At 39.7% G+C, this 16,271-nt stretch overlaps 1 protein-coding gene across 1 annotated transcript; it reads left to right on the top strand.

The window, feature by feature from the left end:
* Window positions 1-1,018: 1,018 nt before the first annotated feature.
* On the top strand, window positions 1,019-15,160 carry LOC131993177 (actin-related protein 2-A-like). Its single transcript, XM_059358963.1, has 9 exons — window positions 1,019-1,173; window positions 4,082-4,192; window positions 5,934-6,149; window positions 6,368-6,440; window positions 7,159-7,295; window positions 7,758-7,907; window positions 9,632-9,777; window positions 10,902-11,034; window positions 13,568-15,160. The coding sequence occupies exons 1-9, from the start codon at window positions 1,126-1,128 to the stop codon at window positions 13,736-13,738; spliced, it is 1,185 nt and encodes a 394-aa protein (XP_059214946.1). The 5' UTR covers window positions 1,019-1,125; the 3' UTR covers window positions 13,739-15,160.
* Window positions 15,161-16,271: the final 1,111 nt, after the last annotated feature.

The following is a 16,271-nucleotide window of genomic DNA, read 5'->3' as shown; positions in this document are numbered from 1 at the left end:
AGTTTGCACACCTTCATTCATGTTTTAATTTACTAAACAATTTCTCTACACTTAGCTTATAGTGGGGTTTTAGCACTGTCATCTCAAAATAATGACTTAGTATCCCCAAATAATGAGTCAGTATTACAAAGTAATGACTAAGTCCCTTAATAATAATAATGAGTTAGTATTGAAAATTAATGATTTGGTTGCAAAATAACTAGTTACTATTGCAAAGTAATAGACCTAGTATCTCAAAGTAACAAATTAGTACTGCAAGGTAATGACGTAGTCTCTCAAAAGGATGACTTAGTATCTCAAAATTAGTTAGTATTAACCCTCTGGAGTCACCAAAAGCGCCAAAAATGACTTCTTCACCACATCCAGATGTAAAAACCATAGACTGTATGTAAAAACAAAGCAGCATGGAGCCCTACTGTACATTTACCTCTAAAGTTCTGGCTGTAAACTCAATGAGGCCAGTTTCAGTTTGATGACGATATATATGTAAAACTGGAGACAAGGTCAAATATATTTTGTATAAAATGATAGAACTGGATGTAATCCTCTTTTATGTTATATTTGCAACCTTTGTTCACATTTGCAACATTTACATTTTTTAATTGAGCATGTTTTGAAAGTAAAAATCACATTTTATGTTGGACTAACGGTCTAAAAAAGACACAAAGTGACCGAAAAAAAACACACAAAATGACTAAAAAAAGACACAAAATGACTTAAAAAAAGACATAAAATGAAAAGACAGAATGACAAAAAACACAGAAGACACAAAATGACCAAAAACACACAGAATGACCAAAAAAGGACACTAAATAATTAAAAAAGACACAACAACAGACACAAAATGACAAAAAAGACACAACAGAAACAAAATGACAAAAAAAAGACACAAAATTACTTGAAGGTGAAGTTTTTGTGTTTCCTGCAAAACTTGAAAAAAAAAATGAGTTAGGCGATTATTTAAACAGGGTGACGATTTTGGAGGGGCTGGCTGCCGTCTGAACGTCTCCGCTACACACCGGATGAGCACCCTTCCCTTCCTCCTCTCGGCCGGGGTGGTGTGTCTTCCTTCCGGCTTGCCGAAGAAAGTTGAGGGAGGTTCAGCGGCAACTGGGCTTTTACATAATGGACAGCCAGGGAAGGAAAGTGGTGGTCTGTGATAATGGGACCGGGGTAAGTTTGCTGCTTTGCCTCACCGTGAAGCGACCCGTGCCTCGCTGTAAACGGAGCCGTTTATGTCGAAGGTTTAGCTGAAACAGGAAGTGGGGCTGTCAGCGGCCAAGCTAGCTGCTAACGTTAACTGGGTGGGTAGCTAGCTAGTCTGTTAGCCTGCTCATTTTCATTCATCCAGACCCGACACGGAAACGGCACACAGAGTGGGTGTATGTGCATGGATAAAAGCTCAATACATACATCGTGTTATACCCCTCACACCGGTATAAACCGCCAAATTAAAGCGGACTAGTAACTGCTAATTTGCTACCAACGGTTGCAAAGCTAAGTTGGCGAGCTAGCTGCTAATGTACTGGTAGCATTTAACAGCTGGCTGTCTGCTTTATTCTGCCTGGCAGCTGCGGCGGGCAGTTCAGTGGTTTGTTCAGCAAATTATGCGGGATTTGCAGATTTATCATTTATGTTGCACATTTGGTTTTGATAACTAATGGCAGTAGCGAGATGTTTTGTCAGCTAGCTGATGTGTAACGTTAGCTAGGCCGAGTCAGGTTTAAGAGGAACCACCTTTATGTTTTCCTGTTCCGCTTCCCGATAGAAATGTCACCTAACTTACGGGTAGTCTTCTCTCTGGGCCTCTCGATTCTGACCACAAACTTTATTTTTTCCACATGCATTCGTACTTAATCACATTTGCAATTATTTTGCTGGAAAGACCAGGGCTTTGTCGGTTTTACAGATACGTTATGAAATTATAGTTAACGTTATGTAACTAGACTAGTCATAGAGGACGAAGTAACCAGCAGCTCATATATGTGGTATTTTTGTGGCTCTTTTGTCAGAACCTTAGCTGGCAGGTTTATTACATGATTGGGGTTGTAGAGATTAAGGGGATTTTCAAGCTGCTGTGGTTTGTTGACAGAGTGAGCAGTTTCTACTGTATCCAGCATAAACTTTGCTGAGCTTAGGTTAACGGACAGTTCGCCCAATGATCAAACATACATATCGTCACCCTGTTAAAATAATCGCCCCAAAAGAAAAAACTTCACCAAAAGTGTAACACATGACATTAATGATCATTTCACTCAAGAAGGATTTAACAAATGATGGCTATTGGCATAGTAATAACACTGTGTGTAAATGATGACTTAAGAGAAATAAACGACTTAGGTATTTTTTTTTGAACATTCCTTTGTGACTTAAGCAAGATATGGTAACACTTTATTTTGAAGGTGTCTGCATAAGAGTCACACAAGCCTGTCAGAAACATGGCATGACAAGTATCAAAATAAAATGTTACCATATCTTGCTTATGTCACAAAAGCATGTTTAAAAAATTGCCTAAGTCACATTTTATTTTGACTTAGGCATAATAAATCTGCTTAAGTCACACACTTGACGTAGGCCATTATCTTAAAGGGGTAAAATCACATTATCTGATCAACTGAGGATGTAGGCGATTTTACCATAGGTGGCCGGCATCATGAGGAGATGATTTAGGCAAAAAAAAATTTTTGACAAAAAATGACTTAATTATTTTAACAGTGTGACGATATTTTTCCTTTTACATGTAGTGCTTTCTATTTAGATTCTTTTGGTGCGAGTTGCTCTATGTCTTTCTTCTTTCCAATATAATGGAACCATATGACTCGGCTTGTGTTGCTCAAGCACCGAAAAAATACATTTGACAAACAAAGCAGCAATGTTTACTTTTCCTGAATTTTCCAGAAAGCGTGACCTAGTTACTCAAGAAAATTGACAGCCCTTGTTGTGAGCAGTTTCATGCAGGAACTACTTTCTTTCTAGCAGAATTCTTACATGAAACTGCCCGCACAACATCTTGTGATCAACTCACTCCAAAACAATCAAGATTAATAAATAGCACTACATGTAAGAGGAAAATATGTGTCCTATATGTATTGATTTTGGCATAAACTGTCACCTTCAGGTATTACTGCCTCTTCCGGATTCGTAGGGACTTCCTTTCTAAACCTTGTCAGCAGTCAAAGAGGATGTTGCCTCAGCATGTTACTGACTAATAAGGCTTTTTTGAGATGTGACTTTTTCAAGAGCATTATGCATAGCCAAACTAAAAAAACCTGCCCTGTGTCAGAGTTGAAGTGAGGAGTCAAGAGGAAGTGAGAAAAGTCTAAACCACAGCCACATAAGTCATGAACAGATTTTCAGAGCCCTGATGCATGCTGTTTCGCATTAGGGCTGCAAAGTTGATCCACAAATTATTGAAATCACAATATGGACTTGTGCAGTATTGCAATATTAGTTAAAATAATTGCAACTAGATGATTTCTTTCAAAATTTTGCAGCCCTACGGCATCATTTCACATCATAGTCTGCTGTAAAATCTGACAGTTGTACTATGCTTAGTACCTCTGCCAAGAACATGCAGCTGCAAAACAAAGTGGCAACTCTGAGTTGTTGGGTTTACTTGTAAATTTTACAGTCTTACTCTCACAACTTAGAAGTTGAACTGGTTCTGTAAGATAATTAATCAAACAGCAGCTGACATGAATTAAATTGTAGACAGAATTGGGTCACCTCCCCTGTTAATCTTACAAACATTTTAATGTCTTTTATTATTGAAATAACCAAAGTTACACAGTTATTTGTGTGATTAAAAGCTGTAGATCAACTTAAAAAAACATTAAATGCATATGAGGTTTTTGCCATTGTGCTGGAGGACAAAGCAGGTGGTGGTGGCCCTGATGTCCATACTCATTCACACAGACATTATTTTTCTGGCAATGATGGCGTTTACATTTTTATCTCTGTCTAAATGCTAATAAAGCTCACTGTTATCAGCAGGATGACACAGTTTATATAATCAGAACATGTATGTATTTCCTAACATCACTTCCTGTGTGTGCTTGTTTTTATCGTCTCTCTCTTTTAGTTTGTCAAGTGCGGCTATGCAGGCTCCAACTTCCCAGAGCACATCTTCCCTGCGCTTGTTGGGAGGCCGATCATTCGCTCGACAGCCAAAGTTGGAAACATTGAGATCAAGGTAGGAACTTTTCCACACGATGTTACTGGAATGATTGTTAAATTTGACCAGAGTCTTGATTTCAGAGGCGAATCTGGTCAGGAAACCACTGATGAGACAAAAATCTAATCTGCAAGCAAAAAGCGAGTGAAGAAGCAAGACATGAAATCGCATGCATTACAAGCAGGATTTCAAAGCCACAGATTGTCTAAATCCAGTCTAAAAGATCTCTGTCATATAGATGAACTCCAGCAAGAGTGCCATTCAGTTCTCTAATACAGAATCAACCCTAATCTTTGAGTAGGTGTGTAATTTGAATATTTAAGACATTTGATTAAGCAGAAGAGGTCTTAATGTTTGTCAGTCTCCCATTAATTTAGCATGAATTCTGCCTCTATCTTTCTCCTGTTCTTTACGATTCTTTTGTTTATTCATTTTTTATATCTACCTTCCTCTTCCTCTATGTTTTGTTGCCCCACGATGAAGTAGAATGCCCAGAAGATGGTAAGTTCAGGTTGGTGTGTGCCTCCTGTTCTTGCCTGCTCCGGAGAGTTGTGTTATGTTTTGATCTCAACACAATTAAACTCTTTTTTCTTTTTCTTTTTCTTCAGTGCCTTCCTTTTGTTTTTTTACTCACACCTTGATCCTCTTTTCTACATCCCAACTCGTTGAGTTTGAGTGTTGACCAAATTAGTGGCAGAGAGTCAAATAGATATACAGCCCTCATGTTAATGCACTCCTCTCTCCAGTCTGAAAGTGTTGCAGGAATGGCTGTGATGAATCAAAGGCCAGCTGTTATCGATGGAGTGCTAAAACAGATTTTGGACCGATTCCATTTTCAGAGTCTCTGATGTGCTGGCGCATCCTGACAGCTACGCCCCCCCTCGATCCTGCTGCTATTAAAGGACTGAAATAACCACAACAGTTTTCAGCTAAAGAGATATAAAAATGTCAGCAGCAGCCTGAACGCTTGGTGTTCAATGATAAATGTTGTGCACCTGTATGCATCCCCGATCTATTTACCTCACACTGGTGTAGCAAACCTCCTATTTAAGGAACGTCCAGATCGAAGCATTTTCCAGGGTTTCACCTTTACAAGTGCAAAGGATGTGTCCGCACTCGAGTGTGCATGGCAGACAGCTGAAAGTCTAAGACGGAAGCACATCTGTTTTTCTTTTTCCTTTTTTTTTAATTGAAACCACATGGAGGCAATGCCTGTGACTGGTACTTTGTTAATGCCAAAGCACACAGGATGAACCCATAAAATGGCTGCCTTCAGTCGGCTTTTGATGTCTCCAAGTGGAACGTGAGATGCTTGACTGTGTGGCTAACACTGAGCTCTAACCCAGCAGTTGTTTACATTGCCAGGCTGCCTTGCATGCAGCTAGTTGAATGGTGCTAAAACAAGTGGTTTACTGTAGCTAGAGGGAATGAGAAGTGTTTCCAGGTGTAGATGCATGGAAAATAATGGCTTGTTGTGCATGCTGGGTAACTGAGTTCTAAAGCAAAAGGCTATTTTGGGTGAGGATATAAATGCAGCTGCCGTCATCTGACAGATGACTCGGCTTGATGATCCAGTTTCTGACTTTATGAGACCAGCAGGCCAAGGGGATAAGTTGAATTACTGATTTTATTGCCCTAAACCTATACTTGGTGCTCATTCCTCCTCCTAGTCAATCTAAATTATCCAAACAGGGTTTCGAAAGTGTAGGGCTACACTGCAGAGGATTATGAATATTTATCTGTGTTGTTCTCCCTCCAGGATCTGATGGTGGGGGACGAGGCCAGCGAGCTGCGCTCCATGCTGGAAGTCAACTACCCCATGGAGAACGGCATCGTCAGGAACTGGGATGACATGAAACACCTGTGGGACTACACCTTCGGCCCAGAGAAGCTCAACATCGACTCCCGTAACTGCAAGATCTTGCTGACCGAGCCACCCATGAACCCCACCAAGAACCGAGAAAAAATCATTGAGGCATGTTGACATTTATTTCTGGAAAATCAAGATATCTGAATGAAAAAGGATTCTATGGTCGTTTTGCAATCCACATGGCTTGCTTTTACAGACAATCCATTATTACCAGATAAAAAAAGTGATTTATTATTATGAATCACAGCAAACTGTGCCATTAATTATTTGTTATTATCTACAAACAAAGGTACTTACTGTCTGTTTTCTGGCTCCTCCTGCAGGTGATGTTTGAGACCTACCAGTTTGGAGGAGTCTACATTGCTATTCAAGCTGTGTTGACACTGTACGCCCAAGGTAAGAAGACACGCATGCTTTAGCTAAAAGTTTAATTAGTTTTCATATCGCAGAGATCTTGCAGGTGTTCTATTTTTTAACAAACATCTCACCCACAAATCAGATTTCCCCTGTCACCAGAGTTATATCTGTGTTATAGCTGGTAAATGATTAGTAGTTCTGCAGCTCAGAGACACAAGGCTTTTCATTGTCATTGCGGGAATACTCCTGTGTGGCAGTATTTAACTACCACACCTTTGTTAAATAGTTTGTGCAAAGATTTGTTTTATGAGACTACATGGATACCAGATATGTTGTTCTTTGTGCCAGAAAGTCTAGACAGTCACATGAACATCTCTTCACACTGTTCCAGCGCCAGCCACGATATCCTGACATTATCTGAAGTGTTCGGATGGGTTACACCGCACCTGTGTGGGGCTTCGAGCAGGATCAGATTAACTCTGAATCTATTTGCATCTAAGATCAGTCTGTTTCAAACACACAGCCCTGAATTGTCTGTGTACGGATCCACTATTTTGTCTGAGTTTATCACAGACTGAGATGTTATTAGCAGCTAATTGTTACGTTAGATGTGTTATCTTTGCAGGTTCTGTGTGTTTACCAACCTAACAGCACTAACAATCAGTAGCCCAAAGCACACACTGACTACAATTCGGACACAAACACGGCCAACTGGTTAGATTTATAGATTATTAACTGTTTTGTGTGTGTGTTTTAGGCCTTCTGACCGGTGTTGTGGTGGACTCGGGTGATGGTGTGACACACATCTGTCCGGTGTATGAGGGCTTCAGCCTGCCCCATCTGACAAGACGCCTGGACATCGCAGGCAGGGACATCACCCGCTACCTCATCAAGGTATCCAATCACTCATTACAGTCTCTCTAGTCAGAGTAACGAAGAACAAAACAAGAAGTAGTTGTGCAAACAGGTTTGTTAATAAAGAATAAACTGTACAAATGTGCTTGACTTAAAAAATCATGTGGCGTAATCTTCAGATGGTAGATTCTGCGTAGTAACTGCATAATGTACAGCAGTAACATTATTATACATATACTGCTGGCAAATGAGGGTGTTTAATTCATATTTTCATGCAACATATCTATCAAAACAGACACAGGTGTATTCAGTCTCTTTAAATGGGCAACAATCAATCAAAAAAGTTGAGTCTTGTTGCTCCTTAAGAACTGGACCATCTGCTAAAATTTAGTAATAAAGATCTAACCTCAGTAAGTAATGCAAAAGAATTATGTTTTCTGACCTTTCTCATCTTCTTTTTGCCTCTTCTACCTCATTATCCTTCACCTTCTCTGGGTGCAGTTGTTGTTGTTGAGGGGTTACGCCTTCAACCACTCTGCAGACTTTGAGACGGTGCGCATGATGAAGGAGAAGCTGTGCTACGTGGGCTACAACATCGAGCAGGAGCAGAAGCTGGCGCTGGAGACCACCGTGCTGGTGGAATCATACACGGTAAATACTCAAGTGTTCATTTTTATCACTAAAAAACACTGAGGAATCTACTTAAATTTATATTCATTATTGTAACAGCCACATGCACGGCATCAGTGCACAGGTTTTTGCTGCAGTCACTCTATTAATACCTACAGAGGAAGTTTAGGATGTGGCTTTTTCAACCTGTTTGTAAGGATCATTTTACAGAGCCGTTAAACTGCTCCTGAGCTAATAATTATCTAATGAGGTGGTGGTTGTGGTTGTTATTTCATCAGGTGTGCAGACACAGTAGCCAGTGTGAAGCCAGACTTAAAAACGAGTTGCTGCCCTCACATGGGCGTTGTGTGCACTATTCACTCAGCTGGCATCACAGGGAGGAAAAGGAATTAAATAAAAAAAGAAAAAGAAACTAATAGATGGCACAACATGACCTCAAAAGAGAGGATCCAGAGGATTACTTTTGCAGTTTTGATAAACTCCAACTTGACATTGTGGTATGCTCACTGTCCCCATGTTTCCTGCTGTCACCTAATCTAATGAATATGCCATATAATAACAGTAAAAAGAACTCATCTTTTAATCAAATAAAGGAAATAACTAAATTAGAGAAATGAGGTTAGGAAAATCATTCATGACACTGGTAGACTGAATATGAGGATAAAGATGGTAAATAGCATTTTTGGGATACAAATGTGCTCAAAACTGCCAAAAAAACATTGCATTTTCTCACAAAATGTAGACATCTATATTTTGTTTGAAACACTAAGCAGCTGTTTTTATAGATTGCCCATTTCTACTTACAGCAGCACATTTCCAGTCCTCTATGATTTTTTTTTATTACTTTTTAATCTAAAATGAGCTATTTTCCTGCACACAAGTTTCACATTTCTGCTCAAAATAGCATTGTAGAAAGAATCCCATGTTATTCAAAAGTAGCAGTACTTTGAAGTAATCAAAACTAATGGGGTAACTAAATCTGTTTCTGCACTGAGCTAAGTGGACTACCACATGCCCGTTGTTGGTTCTGTTGGCTGCTTCAGGACAGGGCAGTGCTGCTGACTAACTGTTTTCTCTGGGACTCAAACATATGGGGGTGCAGGGCTCCTCCAGCAGGCTTGCTTTTCTTTCCAAGGCCCTTTTCCCTGCAGAGGGAACCACAGAATCTAAACGCAGGTCCTGAAGTCTGCGTTACTGCACGCCTTACCGAGCACATGTTGTGTCTCAGAGTTCACTGACCGTGTGTGTTTGGGTTAGTGTAGGCGAGTGCGTGTGTGTAGGTGTGTGAACATGTATGTGTAAGTACCGTTTTGTGTGCATGAGTGTGCCGAAACAAGGAGGGCAATGTAACTGTGGCCGAAGGGCCCTGAACTGTGCGTTACATCATTTCCTGTGCAGCCACTTTGCGGCGTTGGCTGGGCTCCGCTTCCTCCCACTGCCCTCGGCTGAATGAAGCCTTTTTATAGTCACACACACATTCACTCTACTCAGTTCAGAGCCTTCACTCTCTGTTGTAACTTGCTGCACCATATTATCAGGAGGGTTTTATTTTCAAACTGCAGCACATATTGAGAAGTTTCCTTTGATACATCACAAATGACCATTAAACAGTATCAATCTTAATTCTTACATTCAGGATTTATGACTCTCTGTTGAGTCATACATTAAATCCTACCTCTTCAGTGGTGTCATATTTTCCTTTTTTTCCCGTCTCTTTTCATCTCATCCCTCCCACACATCTCCAGCTGCCAGATGGTCGTGTGATCAAGGTGGGAGGAGAGCGGTTTGAGGCCCCCGAGGCTCTGTTCCAGCCCCACCTCATCAACGTGGAGGGTGTCGGAGTGGCCGAGCTCCTCTTCAACACCATCCAGGCAGCCGATATAGACACCAGGTGAGGCCAGTGAATGCTGATAAAGATACATTAATATATATTGAAAAGTGGTTTTGCTCCAGTACATATTAATAAATTAAATTAACAAGACGCAGCACGCACAGAGACGGAGATTTGCAAAATGGTTGTGTCAGCCCAGCAGAGCTCCCACTGAAGCAATAGAGGGTTTTAGATATCAAACTAAATATTTCTTCCAAAGCAGAGTTCTGTATGGAAAGTATGTAAAATAGATCTTCGGGGATGTAAAACAGTGGAAATATCCAAGAAAATATATGCTTGGAAACCCAATACACCATTATTTATTCTTACTCCTGGAGGTGAATGATGTGTTTTATAGATTTCACCTTAATTCACCAAGGGACCTTAATCTGCAGTGTCTTAAAGGAAATTTTCTGGAGTGAAAAGTCGTTCTGGTGTCCTCAGAGGAAAAAATGTCTGCATCCAAAAACTGCCATAAACATATTTTTTCATAATATTTTCCAGTTTTGCTGAATTTAATATTTTAACCTCAATTTTTTATCATACCTATCAAATGTTATTATTTTATTTATTTCTTTAGGATTTTAACCTTTTAAATGCCACATACATATTACATAATGCCACTGATGTTTTCATGGGGGAAAAAACATAAAAATTGAATTATTTTCTGTACGAAATGCGAGGGGAAATTTTATTTTAATGTTGTTTTCTTTCAGTCTGGGATATGTCAATGATTAGCAAAAACACTGATTTGATGCATTTTTTTAATTTTTTGTGCAATGGCAGATTTGCAAGAAAAGCACTTACCACACACTTACCATTACCTCAACCCTGTTAAAAAAAAGTACTGTTTAAAACTATTTTGTTTCACTGTCACAGTTGTTTTATTATTTTTGGAAAAAAAACACACATGATTATAAATATTTTCTGTATTCTACTATCTTTTACACATGTTTACTGTATTATTTGTCACTTTGGCCGGATATATTATGAAACTCTGATAAACATACGGCAGAAAGTCCCCTTTTAAAATGGGAAAATCTGCCTGTGGAGAAGTAATTTTGCAACATTACTTCTTCTCTTCTTGTCTGCATGTTGTTGGGTCTGTTCCTGCTCTCACCCACTCTCTGTCTCCCCGTTACCAGGCCTGAGTTCTACAAACACATTGTGTTATCAGGAGGATCCACCATGTACCCGGGCCTGCCGTCTCGGCTGGAGAGGGAACTCAAACAGCTGTACCTGGAGCGTGTGCTCAAGGGAGACGTGGACAAGCTTTCGGTGAGATATCAACCCCTTAACACCTCCATTTATAATTATTCTGTGAAGAGCATTACGGAAGGACTCAGTTTGGCTGTGGTTTACAGTACAACTGTGAAAACACGTCATACCCGCATTCATTTTCGCTCAAATTAGAACTTGATTAGTTTAAATCGCACAGCTACCAGTTTAAAAAGTGTGTCATTGAACACTCAGATGAGAAGTCTTTCTCTACTGCACCAGGCCTCTCAGTTAGTGTGAATTAGTATTTCCAGCTGATTCTCTGGGTTTGTTTTAGTTGGCCTGGGCGGGGTTTCCCACATGTGAGAGAGCAGGAAAGTGCCAAAAAGCTGCAGCTACCACAGGGAACATATTTGAGTCATTTTAATGTGTAAACGGTGACGGACACCTGACAGTATCTCCTTTGTCCTGATGAGGTTAAATCCCACACACCGAGAGTTCACGGTAGAATGAATGAAACATCTTGAATTATATCCAGATACTATGTGACCCGTGTCTGTCTGTGAACACATCTGCAAGGTTTTAGGAGCAAAGTTAAGCTTAATGTTTTGTCTCGGATTGTTGCAGGTTACATAGACCACCACCAGGGGGCAGTCGAGGTTAACAGACATTAATTTAACTTAAACTGAGCAATTTTATAACAACCTATGTGGGGTTCATTTCCCAATGATAAATATTTGTTTTGGAAAAAATATCCCTACATTACATTTCCACTTCAGTATCCCAAAGACACTGATGATTTTACTCAGAACTATTTTGTAAACAAAAGTCTCCAGATGACTCATACGTTTAAAAGCAAGTCATTATGTGCTTTACTTTCCTGCCCACAACTGCAGCCAGCTTTGGTTTTCTTTGACTGTTTATCTCCTTTTGGAATGGAAGTCTGTATGTAGTGATAGTGTTTTTTCACATATCTTTCCTAAAAAGTAGCTCAAATGTTTGCAATCTGTTACTTTTTTTTTTAGATAGAGTATTTTTTACTAAATATTTGAAAGAAGATGCGGTTTACTCTTTGAGTTCAGCTTGATTTCATGTTGGTCACAATGGATTCCAACAAGGTTTCACAGTGGGGGGAAATGGTAATCAAAAACATCCATAAAAACACTGTTGCATATTCCAGTCCTCTGCTATTAAATATGCTCCGTCTGATCTTCCAAACACTTAAAATGTGTCTAAATACACCGCCTCATTTGTAGCTTGCACCTTTTAGCTGTTTGTTTGTTGCTTGCAACTTCGTTTAGACAGCTTAGCCACGTGAGCACCAAACAGAAGCTATGTCTTTCACCCTATTTGGTGAAAATATGAGTGTTTGGAACATACTGAGTGTACAGACACAGAGCAGAGGAGCGGGTTATGTGGCCAGAGCAGTTTGAAATGTTTGTATTGATGTTTTGATGCTTCTCCTGTCTTAAAACCTTTTTGAGCTGGTCTTGAGTGTATTGTCACTTTAAAGCTGCAGTAACTAATATTAATTTGACTCTTTGTTTTTCAAAGAATAAGTGTAATGTAAAATGTCACTTGTAGTGAAAACAAGGCTACAAATAAATGCCATTATTGCCCTGTACCTGCTAAATGTTTTAATTTGGCAACTGTTTGTCAACACCTGCACCTTTTCAACTTTATAAGTTGATAATTATTTCGTAAATATTGCATTAACTGGTTTTTGAGCCTCAGTGTGGCGAAAAACATCAGTTACGATGCCTCCTTTAAGTTCTCAGAGTCGTAGGTGTTACTTTAGCTGTTTTATTGATTAATTATAATGAATTGACGCGGGTGAAAATCAAGCTGCCTTGGGAACTGAAACTAGCTGTTCTCATGTTTGCCGTGGCAGCAGTTTTGATTTGAATGTTCAAACTCTAGCAGTGTCTCTGCAGGTCTTAAATGTAATTTTCAGAGATTAAAAAAAAAATCTTGCCTGTTTAAGGCAGTAATGTTCGTTATAAGAGGTTGTTATTGACTGCAGGTTGTTGGGATATGTTATGCACTGACAAATTATAAGTGGGATTGTATCGATTGTTCATGCATGGATGTTTAATCTTTATTTTCTGGAGTTTCAGTTGGTCTGTCAGACCTGCTACTTCTGCGAGTTGGATAGGAAGAATATTTTTTTTTAATCATTACTGTTGAAAGTAATAAGCAAAAACTGTTGTTTAAAATTATTGTTTAAACTGTTTGAATCTACTGGGAAAAAATAGGATATAATGAATAATTCTAGGCCACCTTTTCTGACTGGTTTTGCATCTTCCATTATATTGCTTTTTATGTGGATTTTAAAAAGTCTTGAATTTATTTTTTTCAAAGTCTTGATGAATCCTACTGAAAACTGATTGTATTTAGGCCTCTGGATTGAATTTTGATACAAATGTCCATGTTATCAGACTGAAACTGTGCCAAATAAAGTTCACACTCATTAGAAAAATATTAAAATATTTATATTTGTAAATCAAAACATTAGGACACTCACTTAGACGGCAAGACAGTTCTGTGTTGTACACGGCCATCTTTAACATTCCCGTGTCACCTTATGTTGCAGAAATTTAAGATCCGGATCGAGGATCCTCCCAGGCGAAAGCACATGGTGTTCCTGGGCGGAGCCGTGCTGGCCGACATCATGAAGGACAAGGACAACTTCTGGCTGACCCGGGAGGAGTACCAGGAGAAGGGAGTCCGCGTGCTGGAAAAACTCGGCGTCACCGTCAGATAAAGCACTGGACGGACAGACCACACACACACATATACAAACACACATACACATACATGACATGCACACATCTCCCCCTCGCCCACATCGCAGAGTATATATCTATTTATCCTTCTTCTCTCTTTCGGCTCTTGATACTCCTCAAACATCAGAGGGAATCGAGCCGTCACCCCCCCCCCCCCTTCCTCTCTCTCCTCCGCCTCTCTTCTCTCCTGGTTTGGGATTGGCTCTCACTTTTTCCTCGCAAGCCCACAAGAACCGATTCCTATCTTTGCAGATTCACACTGAAGCTCCTCCTTTACTTAAACTACAAATTGAAAGGGTTAATGTTGCCTTGCAGGTGTATTTTGCAGTCTGGTGGAGAGGGTTATTAATGTAAACTCTACTCAAAATGTGTTGTGAGTTAAACTTGGCAGGTAAACCCACCAGCCACTGCAGCGAGAGTTTCAGAAAGTCTAGTTCCCTCCCTTGATTAAAACCTCCGGAGGGGATAAATTGATGCAAAGTTTCTGTAAAGCGTCTGTAATATCACAATCAGGGTCCTCCACAAACAGCCACGGGCCGCTTTCAGCATCTGTTCCAGGTGAGCGAGAACTGATCACATTTTTATGTCGGTTTTTTATAAATGATATCATGACTTTTCTTTTCTGGGAGAGGGAATACTTTGTGCTTTTCCTTTTTTTGTTGGACTTATATCTTTAATTTCTTTTGTTTTTCATTGACTTAATTTGTTGCTGTGCACTACTACCATTGTAAATGGAGTGTATTGTGGTAACAGAAGTTCCTCCACGTTTTTATGAAGAATTAAGGGTTGATTTATAAAGGGATAAGTACACAAAGGAAAGCCCCTGAGCTTGACAACGGGTGTGTGATGGTACTTTTGGGGTTTGTGGGTGGTGATATTGAATATTATTTGTTCCTCATCTGACCGCCTCGCCTCTGCCTCCTCCCTCGGTGAAAATCTGGAGCTGAATGAGCGGGTGTGAGCAGTTGTAGCAATATTACAGACTGTGACGCCGCCATAGCACCTCACCCGTCGTATTCCTTCAGATCCACCGCAGCACAGAGGCAGTCGCAGGTTGAACGATGAGATTTGAATCGCAAAACTGGGGGGGGGGAATAAAACGGTATTTTATCGACGTTGAAATACTGTTGAGACCATATTGAAGTTCTCCAGTGTTTCACTCCCAACGGTTTGACTCAATGATTACTGGAGGCACTTCTACTTTTGAGAAATGTGTATATTTTTTTTTCTTCTTCCTCTTTCCATGAACGTCTATCCAGTGCCAAGTGCAGTTAATGTTAACTGGATCTCTCATGTTTTAATGTCTTTCTTTTGTCACTGTTTTTGTTTTTATTTTCCTGTGTTGTTCATAGCATAACTGCCTAACGCTGATTTAAATAAAGAAAAGTGATTTATAAGGATGTTTGTGTGGCTGGTTCTTAACACAAATGTTTATAAGAAGCAAGTTTACTGAGATATATGAATGAGTATCGGAGTAACAGTCTAGAACCACTAAAAATCTCTAAAATAGAGAGATAACAAAAGAATTTTACTCTGAATAGATGCTTTTTAAAAAAATCCAACTAATGCAGTGCCCGTAGGAAGTACAGTCGTGTTCAAAGTAATAGCAGTCCAATGTGACTAACCTGATGAATCCAGGTTTTTAGTATATTTTTTATTGCTACATGGCAGACAAGGTACCAGTAGGTGCAGTAGATTCTCAGAAAGCCAACAAGACCCAGCATTCGTGATATGCACGCTCTTAAGGCTGTGCAATTGGGCAATTAGTTGAAAGGGTTGTGTTAAAAAATATAGCAGTGTCTGCCGTTGACTTTATAAACTCAAAACTATTTTGTACAAACTTTTTTGTTTCTAGGATTTAGTAATCCTGTGATCACTAAACTAATATTTAGTTGTATGACCACAGTTTTTTTTATAACTGCTTCACATCTGTGTGGCATGGAGTCAACAAACTTGTGGCACCTTTCAGCTGTTATTCCACTACAAGATTCTCTAACAACATTATCTCTAATTACATTTCTTGGTTTTGCTTCAGAAACAGCATTTTTGATGTCATCCCACAAATTCTCAACTGGATTAAGGTCTGGGGATTGGGCTGGCCACTCCATAACATCAATGTTGTTGGTTTGGAACCAACATTTTGCTGGTTTACTAGTGTGTTTGGGCTCATTGTCTTGTTGAAACACCCATTTCAAGGGCATGTCCTCTTCAGCATAAGGCAACATGACCTCTTCAAGTATTTTGACATATGCAAACTGATCCATGATCCCTGGTATGTGATAAATAGGCCCAACACCATAGTAGGAGAAACATGCCCATATCATGATGCTGCACCACCATGCTTCACTGTCCTCACTGTGTACTGAGGCTTGAATTCAGAGTTTGGGGCTCATCTCACAAACTGTCTGCGGCCCTTGGACCCAAGAAGAACAATTTTACTCTCATCAGTCCACAAAATGTTCCTCCGTTTCTCTTTAGGCCAGTTGATGTGTTCTTTGGCAAATTGTAACC

Source organism: Centropristis striata, chromosome 20, assembly GCF_030273125.1.
Source record: "Centropristis striata isolate RG_2023a ecotype Rhode Island chromosome 20, C.striata_1.0, whole genome shotgun sequence".
Lineage (NCBI taxonomy): Eukaryota > Metazoa > Chordata > Actinopteri > Perciformes > Serranidae > Centropristis > Centropristis striata.
Note: the sequence above shows the minus strand (reverse complement) of the source record. Positions and strands in the feature narration are given on the sequence as shown.

Coding starts and splice junctions, on each gene's coding strand:
- LOC131993177 (XM_059358963.1), top strand. CDS start 1,126: ATGGACAGCCAGGGAAGGAAAGTGGTGGTCTGTGATAATGGGACCGGG. Junction 1,174..4,081: donor TCTGTGATAATGGGACCGGG/GTAAGTTTGCTG, acceptor TCTCTCTTTTAG/TTTGTCAAGTGCGGCTATGC. Junction 9,778..10,901: donor GCAGCCGATATAGACACCAG/GTGAGGCCAGTG, acceptor CCCCGTTACCAG/GCCTGAGTTCTACAAACACA.